At 46.0% G+C, this 20,000-nt stretch overlaps 1 protein-coding gene across 1 annotated transcript in view; it reads left to right on the top strand.

Moving 5' to 3' along the window:
* The window catches only part of LOC143286487 (uncharacterized), a 234,332-nt gene that overhangs the window by 178,962 nt on the left and 35,370 nt on the right, over positions 1-20,000 (top strand). Inside the window, exons 5-11 of the mRNA XM_076594064.1 lie at positions 552-695; positions 4,671-4,742; positions 5,955-6,026; positions 12,607-12,675; positions 15,164-15,307; positions 17,544-17,684; positions 19,858-19,923. Of these exons, the coding sequence (XP_076450179.1) occupies positions 552-695; positions 4,671-4,742; positions 5,955-6,026; positions 12,607-12,675; positions 15,164-15,307; positions 17,544-17,684; positions 19,858-19,923 (708 nt within the window). The remainder of the gene's footprint in view (positions 1-551; positions 696-4,670; positions 4,743-5,954; positions 6,027-12,606; positions 12,676-15,163; positions 15,308-17,543; positions 17,685-19,857; positions 19,924-20,000) is intronic.

Raw genomic sequence — 20,000 nt, 5'->3', positions numbered from 1 at the left:
CGTATGTACCTTCTTTATTATCATTATTATTATTATTATTATCATCATTATGGTTATTATTATGATTTTAGTTTATTATGATCATCACCATCATTATCATTATGGATATTGTTATTGATTTTTATTTGGTTATTATCATCATTATCATTATCATTATTATTATTATCATGTCATCATAGTCATCATTATTCGTAGTAGAAGTTGCAGTCGTAGTCGTATCAAACTTTGTAGTCGGTAGGAGTAGTTGAAATAGTAGTAGCATCATTATTATCATTATGGTTGTTGTTGTTACCATTATTATCATTATAGTTGTTGTTTTATCACGCTCATCATTATTATCAATATCATCATCGTTATCATCATTATTATTATTAATATCACAGTTCTTGTTGTTGTTGTTGCTATTATCATCATTGTTATCATTCCATCATCATTACGATCAAGATGATCATCACCACCATCACACCTCGCCATCAATCACCAGTCATCACTGTACCCACCCACCTCAGTGACATCCCTGTCCTGTACCGCCCCCTGCCCTGTGTGTGCAGTCACCTGGACGCCAACCAGATCCGCGAGGTGCCGGCCAACTGCTTCAAGAACCTGCACAGCCTGAAGCAGCTGTGGCTGGACTACAACAACCTCACCAGAGTCCCCTCCCGGGCCCTGTCGTCCCTCACGCACCTGGAGGCTCTGTCAGTATACCTGCTGTCTCCTGTTCTCCTTGCCCTCTGTCCAGTTCTGTCCTGTCCGGCGCTCTTGGTTCAGCTTTGCCTTCTGGTGTGGGCAACATCCACAGTTTCCCCCTCGGGACGCAATGAGAAGTGTTCTCAACAGTGCCTGGACGTTCACTCCGACAGTTATACAGAGGAGTGGAGGAGGGGAAATGTGGATGTAGCCCTGATTTGTTGTCGTTGCTGTTGTTGTTGTTGTTTGTTTGTTTGTGTGGGTTGTTTTGTTTGTGTAGTTCTGTTATCATTTTGTTTATTCATGTCTTTGTTTATTTATTTATTTATTTATTTATTTATTTATTTGTCCTGTCGGCACTCTTGATTCGATTTCCTTCTGATGTGTTTACCTTTTGTTGTTTGTGTAGTTTTATTGTTATCATTTATTTATTTCTCTGTTCATTCATTTATCTACTTATTTACCTGTACTTTGTTGTGTTTTTGTTTCTTTCTTTGTTTTCACTGTTCTTCTTATATGTATGCAGTAAGTTAAGATAAGAGTAACTTGATTATATCACAAAGACAAATTGATCAGGTGCGGCAGAACGTTGCCAATGTGCCAACACACACACACACACACTACCACACACACACATACACACACACACACACACACACACACACACACACACAACTAACACACACACACACACACAACTAACACACACACACACACACACACACACAACTACCACACACACACACACACACACACACACACACACACACACACACACAACTACCACACCTGCCTGTGCCATGCCCACTCACTTCATACTCACTTCTCGGATGATAAGTTATCACGTGAGGGTTACCGATGACACGTTTGGCACGCAGTGCAGAGGAGTGAGTGGTGTTGATACCTCACAACACGACAGCCGATCCCATTGATGCCAGTCACCGTGCTTTGCTAAAACCACGCTGACCCAGTTGTTCAGGTCCAAATTATTCCACCACCCCCTTCGTCACTCCCCCCTCACTTCCAGAATAAGTGGGCTGTTTGTCTTGGAGTTTTTCTTCTTCTTCTTCTTCTTCTTCTTCGTTCGTGGGCTACAGCTCCCACGTTCACTCGTATGTCCACGAGTGGGGTTTTACGTCTGTGACCGTTTTTTACCCAGCCATGTTGGCAGCCATACTCCGTTTCTGGGGGTGTGCATGCTGGGCATGTTCTTGTTTCTATAACTCACCGAACGCTGACATGGATCACAGGATCTTTAACGTGCGTATCTGATCTTCTGCTTGCTTATACACATGAAGGGGGTTCAGGCACCAGGAAGTCTACAGGTATGTTGACCTGGGAGATCGGAAAAAATCTCCACCCTTTACCCACCAGGCGCCGTTACCGAGATTCGAACCCGGGACCCTCAGATTGAAGGTCCAACGATTTAACCACTCGGCTATTGCGCCCGTCAGTCTTTGAGTTCAGCCCTTTAGAGGCCAGTCACAAGAGCTGTCCCGTGAAGCTCTCCTCCTGCTCTGCATTTTTTCTCCAAAGCTTGCATCATGCTGCACAGCTACCTCCCCCATCGTCACCGCAACCCGTCAGTCACCTTACCATCAAAGAAGCTTTTGCCACACTCTGCACTTAACTCTTTGTCGTAAAGCTTTTGCAACATCACGGATGACAAAAATCCCATAAGCTTTATGCAACACACTGCTGTATCAAGCCTATTGGGACATATCGTGATTCATTGTCCGTCATTTTGAATGTATGTTCTGAATCTCCGAAAAGGCAACTAAATATATCATCTAAGAATAGCCAAACAAAGCGTAATTGAGTGCTGCCCCTCATGAATGATTAAAGCAGATATATCAAGATTTCCTATTGGTACAGCAAATTTAAAATAAAAAGTAGAAAAGCCATGCTATCGTTGACGTACATACACAACCTTGGCACGCAAGACGTTAATGTGATTCAACAAAGAAGACTTGGAGAAATTTGAAAATGAATTGGAATCCACCACAGTTTAAAATCCTAGGTTAGTTTACTAACGATTTGCGTAATACAACAGACTTAAAAACTGATAAGTTCAATGAAACAACAAAACTGTTTAACGTGTGGATAAAAGACTAATTACACCTCTAGGAATAGTAGCTGTTCTTAAGTCGATTATCTTGTCAAAATTGATTTACTTATGGATCATGCTTCCAAATCCACCAGATAACAGTATTCAAGAATTGCAAAAAATGTGTTTTAATTTTGTATGGGATTTTTTAAAAAAAGGACAAAGTTAAAAGATCAGTGGCAGTGCACAATGTACAAAACGGGGGTATAAATATTCCACATATTCATTCATAAAATCTTTAAAACACATGGTTGAAAAAAATGCTACAATATGTCGTATCGTCCAAAATGGAAAGCTATATCATCAAAGGAATGTCCAGAAGTTGAAAAGTTACAAGAATGTGGCCCAATAGTTCTTACAGTTGGAGGACGTATGATAAACCCCTTTTGGAAAGATGTGAGCTACTCAGAATTTTATGACAAAACTGATATACATGTTAAGCAAGATATTTTGATGGAACCTTTGTTTTTTAATAACAAATTTAAGATTGATGGTAAAGTCTTGCATTTTGAAGATTGGGTCAGAAAAGATGTTTATTATGTGAAAGACATTGTGAAAGGGGATGGAATTTTTTTCAATATTCAAGAATTCCAAGATAAAATTGAAAATCGAGTCCCAATGTTAGAATACTTTGGTTGTGTTAATTCAGTTTTTAAAAATTTTTTAAGAGAAAAGAACATAACATTTGAAAAAATGATCACAATGGAATCAGCTTTAATAAAGCATACACTGCAATGATAAAGGCCCCAAGAGGAACGAAATGTTTCTACGAAATAATAATTGGAAAACCAGAAAAACCAAACGCCTGTAAAAATTGAGACTTGATTTTTGAAAACAAGCTTGACTGGAAAAACATTTTTTCAATACAAAAAAAAATCCGTGAGATAAGGTTAAAATGGTCCCAGATGAAAATTAATTATCATATTCTTGTGACAAATTCTGTCTTGATGAAGATGGGGATACTCCCAGATAATCTGTGTAATTTTTGTAAGGAAGAAAGAGATACAATTCTTCATTATCTATGGGAATGTAACCATGAACAACATTTTGGACGAAGTTTGTGAGATATTTAAAAGAAAAGTGTTCACATTGTGATAGACTCAACCTGAATGACACACTGGTGCTGTTTGGACATAACAAAATGAAAACTGATGAATGTTTCTCATATATTTTATTGATAGCTAAATTTTATGTGTTCAAATGTAGAATCAACAAAGTAAAACCAACACTACAAATGTTCAAAAAATGACCTCAAACAGGCATATGAAGTAGACAAGTATGCCTTTAACATAACTATGGAATATAACAAGTTTGTGGGAAAATAGGCACTTTATAACTGTTTAGTACAAGATTAAGCTATATAATACTACCTTGGAATTTTGCCATTGAACATATATTGTTTTGTTGTGGACTTGTCCGTATCTAGAACTTAATTATATGCTTACCCTATACTTTCTAATGCACAAAACATATAAATTCTGTATATGTAAACCTTCGTCTGAATTAAAAAAAAAGTGTTGAAAAAAAAGTAGACTTGGATGTCTGTCACTGATGTCATTGTTGGAGGTTCCTTCCCTCAGTCATATCATTGCTGGAGATGATGATGGTGATGATGATGGTGGTGATGGTGGTGGTGTAGATGGTGATGGTGGTGGTGGTGATGATGGTGGTAATGATGATGATGGTGGTATTGTCGATGGTGGAGGGGATGGAGGTGGTGGTGACGATGGTGGTGGTGATAGTGATGATGATGGTGGTGGTGGCGGTAGTGATGATGATAATTGTAGTGATAACAACGGTCGCAGTGATAATTGTGGTGGAGGAGGTGGTGGAAACGGGAAGTCGATTAATGAATGCCGTGTTTCACGTGTTGCAGAACTCTGGCACTGAACAACATCACGGTGATTTCTGACCACGCCTTCAGGAACCTCAGCCGGCTGGTAGTCCTGTGAGTACGCGCCCGGTGTGATGCCCCCAGAATGACCCCCCCGCCACCCCCACCCCCACCCCGACCCCCCAGGCCCCCAATTTAACCCCATGGAGTCATTCCGAGGACGTCCTGGAATGGGGAGTCAGTCAGGGAAGACTCCAGCCCTTGCCCCGAAATGACTCCATCCACGCACTTAAAATCAAAATGTTATCAAACACACTGGAATGAACAAATTAGTATGATATTGGTTTGAAGGGGAAAAAAGGATGGAGTTAATCTTGAGCAGCACCCAACACACTCTACTCATTGGCCCAAAAGCACTCCATGATGAGTCAATATGGGTTGGTATCTTCTTTTTTTTTCTTTCTTTTTTTTTCTTTTTTTTACCCTTACAGTCATTCATGCCACTCGTTTCGAAAGAACTCCCTTGAAGTGTAGAGTCTTTTTGGTGACATGGGACCCAGTCATACTAGTTCTGACCTAAATTATACCACCCACAAAACTTGTCTGATTTTCGGAAACGTGCGTGTTATAGCACGTTGGGGTTTGTGGTTTTTTTTATAACAAAGCTTATCCAAAGGGAAAAGGGTGTGGAGTTTATCGGCAATATCCGCATTTCTTCCCCTTCAGTCCTGTGTGTGACTGACGGAGTGAACATCCACGCCTTGTTGTGAACACCGCTCGTTCCGTCTTCAGGGGAAGAAATGCGGATACTGCCGAGTTAATAATCTTGGTGCATGGGATGGAGAAAAACCTAAAATCGAATTAAAGGGCTGCCGTGAAATAACTAACTTCCAGGAGGATATGTTTATGGGTCGCTCCAGAGCACTTAAAACGCTGCTTGGAGTGATTTCCAGGCAGCGATAAGTTTGCTTTGCGCAAATACTTTTTTTTTCGGAAATCTTCGCTGATTGCACAGACCCAGGAACATTTTTAACGTTGAGCAAATTTGGCTTTGTGATGATCGCTTGTGCGAGACAGACATACACACACATACACACGCGCGTGCGCGCGCGCACACACACCATTTTTTTGTTTATGTGTGTGTGTGTGTCTGTGTGTTTCACACTCATATCGTCAGAACAAGTTGAAAATGTTCATTCATTCATTCATGCATCCATCCATTCATTAATTTATTTACTTATTTAATTATTCTCTTTTTTTTCTTTTCTTTTTTCTTTCTTTTTTTCATTCATTCGTGTATCTGTCTGTTTCTCGTGTTAAATTCAGGTTGCTGCACGACAACAGAATACGTCACATTGGGGATTACGCCTTCCTGGGCTTGAAGTCACTGCGTATATTGTGAGTTCGTTGTCTGTCTACCTGTCTGTCTGTCTGGATAACTGTCTGTCTATCTGGGTGACTGTCTGTCTGGATGACTGTCTGTCTTTCTCTCTGTCTGTCTGTGTGACTGTCTGTCTGTCTGAATGACTGTCTGTCTGTCTGTCTGTGTGTCTGTCTGTCTGTCTGTCAATTTGTCTGGGTGACTGTCTGTCTGGATGACTGTCTGTCTGTCTGGGTGACTGTCTGTCTGTCTGGGTGACTGTCTGTCTGTCTGGGTGACTGTCTGTCTGTCTGAATGACTGTCTGCCTGTCTGTCTGTCTGAATGACTTTCTGTCTGAATGACTGTCTGTCTGTCTGTCTAGGTGACTGTCTGTCTGTCTGTCTGGATGACTGTCTTGTCTGTCTGGGTGACTTTCTGTCTGTCTGAATGACTGTCTGCCTGTCTGTCTGGATGACTGTCTGTCTGTCGGTCTAGGTGACTGTCTGTCTGTCTAGATGACTGTCTGTCTGTCTGGATGACTTTCTGTCTGAATGACTGTCTGTCTGTCTGTCTAGGTGACTGTCTGTCTGTCTAGGTGACTTTCTGTCTGAATGACTGTCTGTCTGTCTGGATGACTGTCTGTCTGTCTATCTGAATGACTGTCTGCCTGTCTGTCTGGATGACTGTCTGCCTGTCTATCTGAATGACTGTCTGCCTGTCTGTCTGGATGACTTTCTGTCTGAATGACTGTCTGTCTGTCTGTCTAGGTGACTGTCTGTCTGTCTGGATGACTGTCTGTCTGTCTGGATGACTGTCTGTCTGTCTAGGTGACTGTCTGTCTGTCTGGATGACTGTCTGTCTGTCTGGGTGACTGTCTGTCTGTCTGGGTGACTGTCTGTCTGTCTGGATGACTGTCTGTCTGTCTAGGTGACTGTCTGTCTGTCTGGATGACTGTCTGTCTGTCTGGATGACTGTCTGTCTGTCTAGGTGACTGTCTGTCTGTCTGGATGACTGTCTGTCTGTCTGGATGACTGTCTGTCTGTCTAGGTGACTGTCTGTCTGTCTGGATGACTGTCTGTCTGTCTGGGTGACTGTCTGTCTGTCTGAATGACTGTCTGTCTGTCTGGGTGACTTTCTGTCTGAATGACTGTCTGTCTGTCTGTCTAGGTGACTGTCTGTCTGGATGACTGTCTGTCTGTCTGTCTGTCTGTCTGTCTGAATGACTGTCTGTCTGTCTGTCTGGGTGACTGTCTGTCTGGATGACTGTCTGTCTGTCTGGGTGACTTTCTGTCTGTCTGGGTGACTGTCTGTCTGTCTGGGTGACTGTCTGTCTGTCTGGGTGACTGTCTGTCTCTCTGAATGACTGTCTGCCTGTCTGTCTGGATGACTTTCTGTCTGAATGACTGTCTGTCTGTCTGTCTGTCTGGATGACTGTCTGTCTGTCTGGATGACTGTCTGTCTGAATGACTGTCTGTCTGTCTGTCTGTCTGGATGACTGTCTGTCTGTCTGGATGACTGTCTGTCTGTCTGGATGACTGTCTGTCTGTCTGACTGTCTGTCTGTCTGTCTGTCTGGATGACTGTCTGTCTGTCTGAATGACTGTCTGCCTGTCTATCTGGATGACTGTCTGTCTGTCTGGATGACTGTCTTGTCTGTCTGAATGACTGTCTGTCTGTCTGTCTGGATGACTGTCTGTCTGTCTGGGTGACTGTCTGTCTGTCTGGATGACTTTCTGTCTGAATGACTGTCTGTCTGTCGGTCTAGGTGACTGTCTGTCTGTCTGGATGACTGTCTGTCTGTCTAGGTGACTGTCTGTCTGTCTGAATGACTGTCTGTCTGTCGGTCTAGGTGACTGTCTGTCTGTCGGTCTAGGTGACTGTCTGTCTGTCTGGATGACTGTCTGTCTGTCTAGGTGACTGTCTGTCTGTCTGAATGACTGTCTGTCTGTCTGTCTGGGTAACTGTCGCTCTGTCTGGATGTCTGTCTGTCTGTCTGTCTGGGTGACTGTCTGTCTATTTGGGTGACTGTGTCTGACTGTCTGTCGATCTATCTGTCTGTCTGGATGACTGTCTGTCTGAATGACTGTCTGTCTGTCTGTCTGGGTGTCTGTCTGCTTGTCTGGGCGACTGTCTGCCTGTCTGTCTGTCTGTCTGTCTGAATGACTGTCTGTCTGTCTGTCTGCCTGTCTGTCTGCCTGTCTGAATGACTGTCTGTCTGTCTGGATGAATGTCTGGTTTTTTTCTGAATGACTGTCTGTCTGTCTGTCTGAATGACTGTCTGTCTTTCTGAATGACTGTCTGTCTGTCTGGGTGACGTTCTGTCTGTCTGTCTGGGTGAATGCCTCTCTGTCTATTTGTGGCCGATGTACACAGGTGTCTGCCATTGTTTTAATAACAACAAACTTTCAAATTGAAATAGATGCATAAGAATAAAGCAGAGTCAGTCTTAGAAAAAATTTTAAAAGAGGGAATACTAGCGAATAGGAGATGGGCTGGCGGAGCCATAAATAACGAGAAACAGACAGAGAGTCAGAGGGAGGGAGACAGTGAGACAGAGAGACAGAGACAGAGAGAGATTCAAAATCCTTAATTTTCAAGAGGCAGAGACGGACAGACAGCGACAGGGCAGAAAGAAAACAGACGGGACTCCGGAAGAGGAGACAGACAGACAGACAGACAGACAGACAGACGGATAAAAAGGGAGCGACGGGAGGTGGGGAGGAGGGGATCGGGGTGGAGGTTGTAAGGGAGGGGGGGGTCAGTGAAGGTTTGAATAAGACACAGGACTTCCTGTCAATGACAAGCTGCCAATTACCTTGTTGTTTCGCCTGGGCCTCTTTTTTTTCTTTTTTTTTTCTTTCTTTCTTTCTTTCTTTAATCAGTTTTCTGTTTTGTCTGCCCAAGGATATCGCATGCCTTTTGAGACAAATGTCATTCCCTAACAAATACTATTTGTTCCTGTCAAGGAAGAGTTCTGTCACCTTTTTTTATATATATATTTTGACACAAATTGCAATTGAATAACAAATCCTTTTTGCTCTGTCAAGGAAGGACTGTGTCACTTTTTTTGACAAGAATACAATTCCATAACATATATTTTTCCCTGACAAGGAAGTACGATGTCTTTGTTCGTTCTTTGTTTTGTTTTGCTTTGCAAAGAACAACAAACCTCAATTGTCAGTATCTTCAGACCTAGCTTACCTCTGAGAGATGAAAAAAAAACACATTAAACACCTGAAGTTTCTGATTTCCCTCGGGGAAAAAAAACGTAATGGTAGCTCCTCTAAAAGGGGTGTAACTTTCGTCCATGATTTGATTTATCCACCCGAGAGGATTGATATATTGTGTTACTTTTGCTTTCTGTCGCAACAGGTTTCCCTGTGGAATTCGAGCTGCTCTCCTAGTGCAGCGCCACCTATCTCCCCTCTTCCCCTCCTTCCCCCCTCGCTCCTCCTCCCCTCCCACCCCCAACTCTCCCCCCCCCCCTCTCTCTCTTTCTCTCTTTCATACAAATGTATTTGTTTGACCATCAAAGTGGAATTTTTTGCTCGGCAGAATTCTTGCCAGGGACCACTCTCGTGCTGCTGGGAGTTCTTGTTCGTGCCTGCTCGCCCACGAGACCTCACTCGGTTTATCTATCGTCTCATCTCAAAGACTAGCACCCAGACCACCACTCAAGGTCTAGTAGTGGACGGGAGGGGCAGAAAAGGCAGGGCGTGGGGAAGCTCTTTTTTCGGGGGGTTTGGGGGGCCGGAGGGAGAGGAACACCAGTGGACACTCGCTTCGTGGATGGACCTATACCTCTAGACCACCGCTCCAACTGAAAAATAATTAAATAATAATAATAATAATGATAATAATAATAATGGTGATTATGATGATGATGATGCTGATGACGATGATAATAATAATTATTATATTATAGTAATGACGATGATGATGATAATTATCAACATCGTCATCATCATCATAATCATAATAACAAGAAGAATAGTAATAATAATAACAAGAATGATAACAAGAATAAACAGTTGAAAAGTTTACGGTCCTATAACCCTTTGCGGCAATCGGGCCAGTGACTTCATATCCACTGTGTCCAGGGCTCGGCATAGGAAGGCAGTGACTTCATGTCCACTGTGTCCAGGGCTCGGCATAGGAAGGCAGTGAATTCATGTCCACTGTGTCCAGGGCTCGGCATAGGAAGGCAGTGAATTCATATCCACTGTGTCCAGGGCTCGGCATAGGAAGGCAGTGACTTCATATCCACTGTGTCCAGGGCTCGGCATAGGAAGGCAGTGAATTCATGTCCACTGTGTCCAGGGCTCGGCATAGGAAGGCAGTGACTTCATATCCACTGTGTCCAGGGCTCGGCATAGGAAGGCAGTGACTTCATATCCACTGTGTCCAGGGCTCGGCATAGGAAGGCAGTGAATTCATGTCCACTGTGTCCAGGGCTCGGCATAGGAAGGCAGTGACTTCATATCCACTGTGTCCAGGGCTCGGCATAGGAAGGCAGTGACTTCACATCCACTGTGTCCAGGGCTCGGCATAGGAAGGCAGTGACTTCATATCCACTGTGTCCAGGGCTCGGCATAGGAAGGCAGTGAATTCATATCCACTGTGTCCAGGGCTCGGCATAGGAAGGCAGTGAATTCATATCCACTGTGTCCAGGGCTGGGCAGAGGAAGGCAGTGACTTCATATCCACTGTGTCCAGGGCTCGGCATAGGAAGACGGGGCCCAGTCCTCTCCTTCCGCCGTTCTAACCTTCCCCACACTGCAGTCAGGCACACCCATTCACACCTGGCTGGAAGTGAGAAACAAAAGTCGGAGTACAATGTGTTCCTTTTCCCAAAGAGGAGATAACACCGTGCTGAAAGGGGGCCTCGATCCCTGATCACTGGTGTGTTTTTTTTCAAATGTGTGTGTGTGGGGAGGGGGTGTGGGGGGGTGGATATAGATAGATAGAGAGACTGATAGAGAGATAGATATTGGCATACATATAATTATATATACACACACATATGTGTAGCCGTGGTCAAGCAGTATCTGAAGCCTAAGAGCGCTATCTGAAGCTAAGCGCTTGGCTACATATATATATATATATATATATATATATATATATATATATATATGTGTGTGTGTGTGTGTGTGTGTGTGTGTGTGTGTGTGTGTGTATGGGGGGGGGGAGTGGAGGTGTACATAGAGCAATGACTGTCGTTTTCAGACTGACACAAGGGACATCCTCATTTCATCCTCGCGAGTAAACAACCAAAATAAGGAAAAGACACATGAAAACAAACAAACAAACAAAACAAGACATACCCACAAATACTCATTCAGTCGCCTATCCCACTCCATATTGATCCAAACACCCAACTGCCGCCTCCACTCACCCCCACCACAAACACACACACACATAAGTACGCACGCACGCACGCATGCATGCACCCACCTCCACCCCCACCCCCCACATACACACCCACCACACACAGAGAGAGAGAGAGAGAGAGAGAGAGAGAGAGAGAGAGGTCGGGAGACGTGTTGTTTCAATAGCAGGACAATGAACCGAACTAACATTAACTTAAGATAGAATCAGAATCAGAATCCCTTTATTATCTCGTAGAGAAATTAAGTGTGGTCAATTCTGTGATACATTCAAATTATAAGCAAAACGGTAAAAGTTGACATACAACACATACATTACAAATTAACACTCATCTCAATCATAGCAAAGCAAGTCCGATAACTTTCCATTATTTAAAACACACACATACACGCACGCACGCACACACCCGCCCGTATGCAAGCACCCATGCACACTTATTGTATATACACATGATCAAATGAATATAGTGGTAAAATCAATGTAAATTGATACTAATCTGTAAAACATTCAACCAAATTTTAAACAAGCATGGCATGCGAGCATCAACCTCAGACATTTTAACATCCATTCAAGTAATAAAATGAAACATCAACCACATGGTGGTTTTTTTATTTCTTGAATGGATGTTAAGATGCCTGCGTCAAATGAATGGGAACAGTGGTATGGGTTCTTCCATACCTGATTCTGACAGCATCGTGGGACCTAGCTGACTGGTACAACCGCGTGGACACTGCCTGCCCAGAGACTTGTGTGTTGACTGCTGTATTACCTCCCCCTTTTCACCTGTTCTTTTCCTCTCTGTGTCTGTGTCTCTGTGTCTCTTTGTCTCTCTTTTTCTGAGAGAGAGAGAGAGAGACAGAGACAGAGAGATACAGACAGACTGACAGACAGAGAATACGAATACGAATCCTCTCTCTCCTCTCCTTTCTCTTTCTCTCTCTCTCTCTCTCTCTCTATTTCTCTCTCCCTTCCTCTCTATCTCATCCTCTCCCCCCCCCTCTCTCTCTTTCTCTCTCCCTCTCTCCATCTCTCTCTCTCTACCACCCTCTCACTTATTCCCCCTCTCTCTTTCTCCCACCCCTCCCTCTCCCTCCCTCCCTCTCTCTCTCTCTTTCTCCCTACCCCCCGCTCTCACTCCCTACTCCCCCCCTCTCTCTCTCCCTTCGCCCCCCACCCTTCCCGCTAGCCCCCAACATGACCCACCTTGATATTGACGCTTTCTATTGGCAGGGAGCTGAACAAGAACCGACTGAAGGAGATGCCAAGCTCGCTGTCTCACTTGGAGTCTCTCTCAGAGCTGTGAGTTTCTTTTGTCGTCTTCTTCTCTCTTTTGGATTCTTTATCCTTCTGTCTCACCGTCTGTCTGTCTGTCTGCCTGTCTCTCCGTCTGTCTGTCTGTCTGTCTGTCTGTCTGTCTCTTCTTTTTTTTTATTGGTTTCAAGAAGGCGTCAGTGTGTGTGTGTGTGTGTTTATCTATATACATTACACCACGCTTTCTGAAGAGGATTTTTGTTTGTTTGTTTTTCTATCTCTTTCCATGTCCGTCTATATGTGTGTTTCTGTCTGTCTGTCTCTGTCTCTTTGTGTCTTTCTGCGTATATTTGTCTGTCTGTATATATATATATATATATATATATATATATATATCCTTTACTCTCTCGTCCTCTCTGTCTCTCTCTCTCTGTCTCTCTCTGTTTCTCTTTCACTCTCTCGTTCACTTTCTCTCCCCCTCTTTCTATCTCTCATCTTCTGTATCTCACCCTCCCCCCACCAACCCCTCTCACTCCCCGCTCTCTCTCTCTTTCTCTTGCCCCTCTATCTCCCCCTCTCTCTCTCTCTCTTTCTCTTGCCCCTCTATCTCCCTCTCTCTCTCTCCCCTACACTCTCTGTCACTTTCTCTTCCGCCCTATCCTATTGCTCTCTCTCTCTCTCTCTCTCTTTTGAGTTCTGAGTTCTGAGTTCTCTCTCTCTCTCTCTCTCTCTCTCTCTCTCTCTCTCTCTCTCTTCTGGTCTCTAATATTACGTTCATAAAATTATACATATCTATATAAAAACCCGGCAGCAGAATTATCAAAAGTGAAAACATCAAAAAGAAAATAGTCACAAACTCCACTTTGATGACTTCTTTATATTATCTTTAAAAAAAATAACCTGACGAGGGAGAACTTTTTATGAGATTTTAATTCTGACATTTAAAGGAAAGGATTTATATTCATATTTAAAATCAATCTGTTATTCTGTCTGAAATTTCTAAGACAAGATTTTCTTCTTCGCAAAGCGTGTATTCTTAACGTTTCATTCAAAGGCCTGTTTTGCTTTCTTTATTGTTGTTGAATCTCTGTGTGTGTGTGTGTGTGTGTGTGTGTGTGTGTGTGTGTGTGTCTGTCTGTCTGTCTGTCTGTCTGTCTGTCTGTCTGTCTGTCTGTCTCTCTCTCTCTCTCTCTCTCTCTCTCTCTCTCTCTCTCTCTCTTTCTCTCATTCTTCTTTTCTCTATTTCTCATCTTTTTAAGTTGATATCATCAGGAAATGTAAAACCTTCACGAATGGCGGTAATTTCCCTGACTGAGATTACAGCTATGTTCGTGTGCTTTTTTTAAATTTTTGTCTGTTTATTTTGTTGTCTTTGTCTTCGTAAAATTTTGATTTCATTTTTAAATTTCATATACTATTATTCTGATTCTGAGTTTGATTCTGCGTCGTCTTCAACTTTGGGTGTGTTTTTTCCTTGACATTCTTGTTGTGCTCTTATTTGTTTGTTTGTTTGTTGTTTTGTTCGTTTTTATTGTGTTGTATTTTTGGACGTAATTCATCATGTCGCATTTTATCTTATAGCATTGTCTGTCTGTCTGTCTGTCTGTCTGTCTGTCTGTCTGTCTGTCTGTCTGTCTGTCTGTCTCTCTCTCTCTCTCTCTCTCTCTCTCTCTCTCTCTCTCATTCTTCTTTTCTCTATTTCTCATCTTTTTAAGTTGATATCATCAGGAAATGTAAAACCTTCACGAATGGCGGCATGCGTGTGAGTGTGTGTGAGTGTGTGTGTATGTGTGTGTCTGTTAGTGTTTGTGTGTATGTGTGTGTGTGTGACTCTGTTACTCTGTGTGTGCAAGTGTGTTTGCATGTGTGTGTGTGTGTGCACGCGTGTCTGTACGTGCGCGCGCGTGTGTATACGCACATGTGTGTGCGTGCGCGCGCGTGTGTATGTGTACGTTTGTGTGTGCATGCGTGCGCACGTGCGCGCGTGTGTGTGTACGTACGTTTGTGTGTGTATGTATAGGCGCGTGTGTGTGCGTGCGCGGTGTGCGTGCGTGTATGTGTGTGTGTGTGTGTGTGTGTGTGTGTGTGTGTGTGTGTGTGTGTGTGTGTGTGTGTGTTTGCTCACAGAATATGAACAGTCCTGTAAAAAGTTATCAACGCGCCCCAAAATTTCAATAGCTTCAGTTGCTGAATTTCTCTTTCACCAGAGTGTCAGTACTTCTGCTGCTGTGGCTTCACGTTCGTGAAATCATTATCACACGTGTTGTTTGGTTTAGTAGTTGGTTTTTTGTGTCTTGTTGTTCTTGTCTTGTTTTTGTATGTGTTTTTTTTGTTGTTGTTTTTTGTTGGGGGTCGGGGGTGTTTGTTTTTGTGGGTTTTTTGTTTTGGTTTTGGTATTTTTGTTTGTTTTTTTCAAAGCCGGTTTGGTGCAGCCTGTGTGGTACATGCGTCAGTCAGCACGCTTTGAAACCTCCCTGAAAACTGAAACAACACGTGCTGCACGCGTTGTTGATGTTGTTGTTGTTGTTGCTGTCAGGAACCTTGAGGAGAACAACATAGAGACGCTGCCTGACAACAGCTTCAGCCAGAACCGGAAGCTGACGTTGATCCAGCTGCTGAAGAACCCCATCAGGTCCATCGGCTCTCGGGCCTTCGTCAGGCTGCCCTCTCTGGAGAAAATGTATGTCTGGTGTGGTGTGGTGTGGTGTGGTGTGGTGTGGTGTGGTGTGGTGTGGTGTTGTGTGGTGTGGTGTGGTGTGTGGTGTGGTGTGGTGTGGTGTGGTGTGGTGTGGTGTGGTGTGGTGTGTTTGTGTGGTGTGGTGTGGTGTGATTGTGTGGTGTGGTGTGTGGTGTGGTGTGTGGTGTGGTGTGGTGTGTTTGTGTGTGTGGTGTGGTGTGATTGTGTGGTGTGTGGTGTGGTGTGTGGTGTGTTTGTGTGGTGTGGTGTGTTTGTGTGGTGTGGTGTGCTGTGCTGTGGTGTGTTTGTGTGGTGTGGGGTGGTGTGGTGTGGTGTTGTGTGGTGTGGTGTGGGTATGGTTTGGGTGTGGTGTGGTGTGGTGTGGTGTGGTGTGGTGTGGTGTGTGGTGTGTTTGTGTGGTGTGGTGTGTTTGTGTGGTGTGGTGTGCTGTGCTGTGGTGTGTTTGTGTGGTGTGGTGTGGTGTTGTGTGGTGTGGTGTGGGTATGGTTTGGAGTGGTGTGGTGTGGAGTGGTGTGGTGTGGAGTGGTGTTGTGTGGTGGTGTGTGTGGTGTGGTGTAGTGTGTGGTGTGGTGTGGTGTGGAGTGGTGTGGTCTGGTGTGGAGTGGTGTGGTGTGGAGTGGTGTGGTGTGGTGTGGTTGGTGTGTGGTGTGGAGTGGTGTGGTGTGGAGTGGAGTGGTGTGGTGTGGTGTGGAGTGGTATGGTGTGTTGTGGTGTGGAGTGGTATGGTGTGTTGTGGTGTGGTGTGGTGTGTAGTGGTATGGTGTGTTGTGGCGTGGCGTGGTGTGATGTGGTGGAGTGTGGTGTGGTGTGGTGTGGTGTGGTGCAGCGTAGTGTAGTGTAGTGTAGTACAGTGTATCACATCCATCCATGTATGAGCATTTGCCCAGCTTTCTTCGCTGTAGAAAATGTATTTTCGTACATGTTTGTGAATTACATGTGTTTCGTGTAGTGTTGGGTAGGGTAGTGTGTAGTAGAGTACAGTGTAGTGTAGTGTAGTGTAGACTATGACTATCTCCTATGCTGTTCTGATGGTCATGGCCGGACACAGACACGGCTGACTATCTCCTATACTGATATGATGGTCATCGTCGAACACGACTATCTCCTATGTTGTTCTGATTGTCATAGTCGGACATGACTGACTATCTCCTATACTGTTCTGATTGTCATAATCGGACATAAGCTTTCAGTTGGGCCAGGAGCATAGTGAGAGCTGTATGATCAATGGTTTCTCCATTGCAATCGGAATCCATTTACAGCTTAGTCTTCTGTGAAGGACTATGACTCTCAAACTTGGAGGCAAGATTACACTGTCTCTTAATGCTGCAGCCTTGGAGGCTAACTAGTTGGCCTTTAGGAACCATCCCAAAGCCGACTGTCCTAAATCCCTCCTGGCCGAGAGAGTGGGGATGTTACTTGGGCAAGACACTCTCCACTATAATCAAATTCTGGCCCAGTCAGGACAGCAGATACCTCCTCTGTTGTTCTGATGGTCATAGTCGAACACGATTGACAATCATACATACAGTGTAGTGTAGTGTAGTGTAGTGTAGTGTAGTGTAGTTATATAAGATGTGTGCATGTACATATGATGGTCACAGTCGGACAGGACTATCTCCTATGTTGTTCTGATGGTAACAGACGGACGCTACTATCTCCTATTGTGTTCTGATGGTAATATGTCGGACATAACCTTGCAGTTGGGCCAACAGCAAAGTGAGAGCTGTATGATCAATGGTTTCTCCATTACAATCGGAATTCATTCACAGCTTAGTCTTTTGTGAAGGACTATGACTCTCAAACCAGGAAGCAAGACTGCACTGGCTCTTAGTGCTGCAGCCATGGGGGCTAGTTGACCTTTGGGAACCATCCCAACGCCGACTGTCCTAAAACCCTCTTGGCCGAGAGAGTGGGGATGTAACTTGGGCAGGACGGTCTCCACTGTGATCAAATTCTCGCCCAGATAGTCGGGGCAGCAGTTGCCTCCTCTGCTGTTCTGATGGTTATAGTCGGACATGCTGACTGTTATATTGAAACAATAGTCGGACACGATCATCTCCTATGCTGTTCTGATGGTTATAGTCGGACATGCTGACTGTTATATTGAAACAATAGTCGGACACGATCATCTCCTATGCTGTTCTGATGGTCATAGTCGGACACAACTGACAACAACCCTCCACTCCCTCCCCCTCCATCCCCCCTGTCCACTGTCCAGCGTGCTGTCTGAGGTGACCAACATGTTCTCCTTCCCCGACCTGAACGGCACCAACAACCTGACCCAGATCCGGCTGGACCGAGCCTCCATCAGACATGTGCCCTCCACCATCTGCACCACCCGGCCACGGCTCAAGTTCTTGTGAGTGGGTGTGTTGGTGTGGTGTGGTGTGGTGTGATGTGGTGTGGTGTGGTGGTGTGGCGTGGTGTGGCGTGGTGTGGTGTGGTGGTGTTTGGTGTGGTGTGGTGTGGTGTGATGTTGTGGTGTGTGTTGTGGTGTGGTGTGGTGGGGTGGGGTGGGGGTGTGGTGTGTGGTGTGGTGGGTGGGGTGGGTGTGGTGTGGTGGGGTGAGTGTAGTGTGGTGTGGTGTGGTGTGGTGTTGGTGTGGTGTGTGGTGTGGTGTGTGGTATGGTGTAGTGTTTTGTGGTGTGTTGTGTGGTGTGTGGTGTGGTGTGGTGTTGGTGTGGTGTAGTGTGGTGTGGCGTGTTGTGCTGTGGTGGTGTGGTGTGGTGTGGTGTGGTGGGATGGGGTGTGGTGTGGTGTGGTGTGGTGTGGTGTGGTGGGATGGGGTGTGGTGTGGTGTGGTGTGGTGTGGTGGGATGGGGAGGGATGGGGTGTGGTGGGATGGGGTGGATTGGTGTGGTGTGGTGGGATGGGGTGGGGTGTAGTGTGGTGTGGTGGGATGGGGTGTGGTGTGGTGGGATGCGGTGGTGTGGTGTGGTGTGGTGGGATGGGGTGTGGTGTAGTGTGGTGTGTTGGGATGGGGTGTGGTGTGCTGGGATGGGGTGGTGTGGTGTGGTGGGATGCGGTGGTGTGGTGTGGTGTGGTGGGATGGGGTGTGGTGTAGTGTGGTGTGTTGGGATGGGGTGTGGTGTGCTGGGATGGGGTGGTGTGGTGTGGTGGGATGCGGTGGTGTGGTGTGGTGGGATGGGGTGTGGTGTAGTGTGGTGTGTTGGGATGGGGTGTGGTGTGGTGGGATGGGGTGGTGTGGTGTGGTGGGATGGGGTGGTGTGGTGTGGTGTGGTGGGATGGGGTGGTGTGGTGTGGTGTGTTGGGATGGGGTGTGGTGTGGTGGGATGGGGTGGTGTGGTGTGGTGGGATGCGGTGGTGTGGTGTGGTGGGATGCGGTGGTGTGGTGTGGTGGGATGGGGTGTGGTGTAGTGTGGTGTGTTGGGATGGGGTGTGGTGTGGTGGGATGGGGTGGTGTGGTGTGGTGGGATGGGGTGGTGTGGTGTGGTGGGATGGGGTGGTGTGGTGTGGTGTGGTGGGATGGGGTGGTGTGGTGTGGTGTGGTGGGATGGGGTGTAGTGTGGTGTGGTGGGATGGGGTGTGGTGTGGTGGGATGGGGTCTGGTGTGGTGTGGTGGGATGCGGTGGTGTGGTGTGGTGTGGTGGGATGGGGTGTGGTGTAGTGTGGTGTGGTGGGATGGGGTGGTGTGGTGTGGTGGGATGGGGTGGTGTGGTGTGGTGGGATGGGGTGTGGTGGTATGGGGTGGGGTGGTGTGGTGTGGTGGGATGGGGTGGTGTGGTGTGGTGGGATGGGGTGTGGTGGTATGGGGTGGGGTGGTGTGGTGTGGTGGGATGGGGTGGTGTGGTGTGGTGTGATGGGATGGGGTGTGGTGTGGTGGTATGGGGTGGTGTGGTGTGGTGTGGTGGGATGGGGTGTGGTGTGGTGTGGTGGGATGGGGTGTTGTGTGGTGTGGTGTGGTGGGATGGGGTGGGATGTGGTGTGGTGTAGTGTGGTGTGGTGTGGTGGGATGGGGTGTGGTGTGGTGTAGTGTGGTGTGGTGGGATGTTGGTGTGGGATGGGGTGTGGTGTGGTGTGGTGGGATGGGGTGTCGTGTGGTGTGGTGTGATGTTGGTGTGGGATGGGGTGTGGTGGGATGTGGTGTGGTGTAGTGTGGTGTGGTGTGGTGTGGTGGGATGGGGTGTGTTGTGGTGTAGTGTGGTGTGGTGTGGTGGGATGGGGTGTGGTGTGGTGTGGTGTGGTGTGGTGGGATGGCGTGGTGTGGTGTAGTGTGGTGTGGTGGGATGGGGTGTGGTGTGGTGTAGTGTGGTGTGGTGTGATGTTGGTGTGGGATGGGGTGTGGTGTGGTGTGGTGGGATGGAGTGTCGTGTGGTGTGTGATGGGGTGGGATGGGGTGGTGTGGTGTGGTGTGATGTTGGTGTGGGATGGGGTGTGGTGTGGCATGGTGTCGTGTGCGTGGTGTGCTGTGCTGAGCTGTGGTGTGCTGTGTGGTATCGTTGTCATTATCGTCTTCATCGCAATCATTATCACAATCATCCTCATTTCCCGGTGACTGTTTCTGATTTCAGCGACATCCATTCCAACAAGATCACCACCATTCCAGACCTGAAAGCCTGCAGCGTGCTGATTAATTTGTGAGTGATAGAAATAGTAGTCTGTGTGTGTGTGTGTGTGTGTGTGTGTGTGTGTGTGTGTGTGTGTGTGTGTGTGT

Source organism: Babylonia areolata, chromosome 10 (genome assembly GCF_041734735.1).
Source record: "Babylonia areolata isolate BAREFJ2019XMU chromosome 10, ASM4173473v1, whole genome shotgun sequence".
In the NCBI taxonomy this organism is placed as follows: domain Eukaryota; kingdom Metazoa; phylum Mollusca; class Gastropoda; order Neogastropoda; family Buccinidae; genus Babylonia; species Babylonia areolata.
This window is presented reverse-complemented; position numbering and strand designations above follow the sequence as displayed.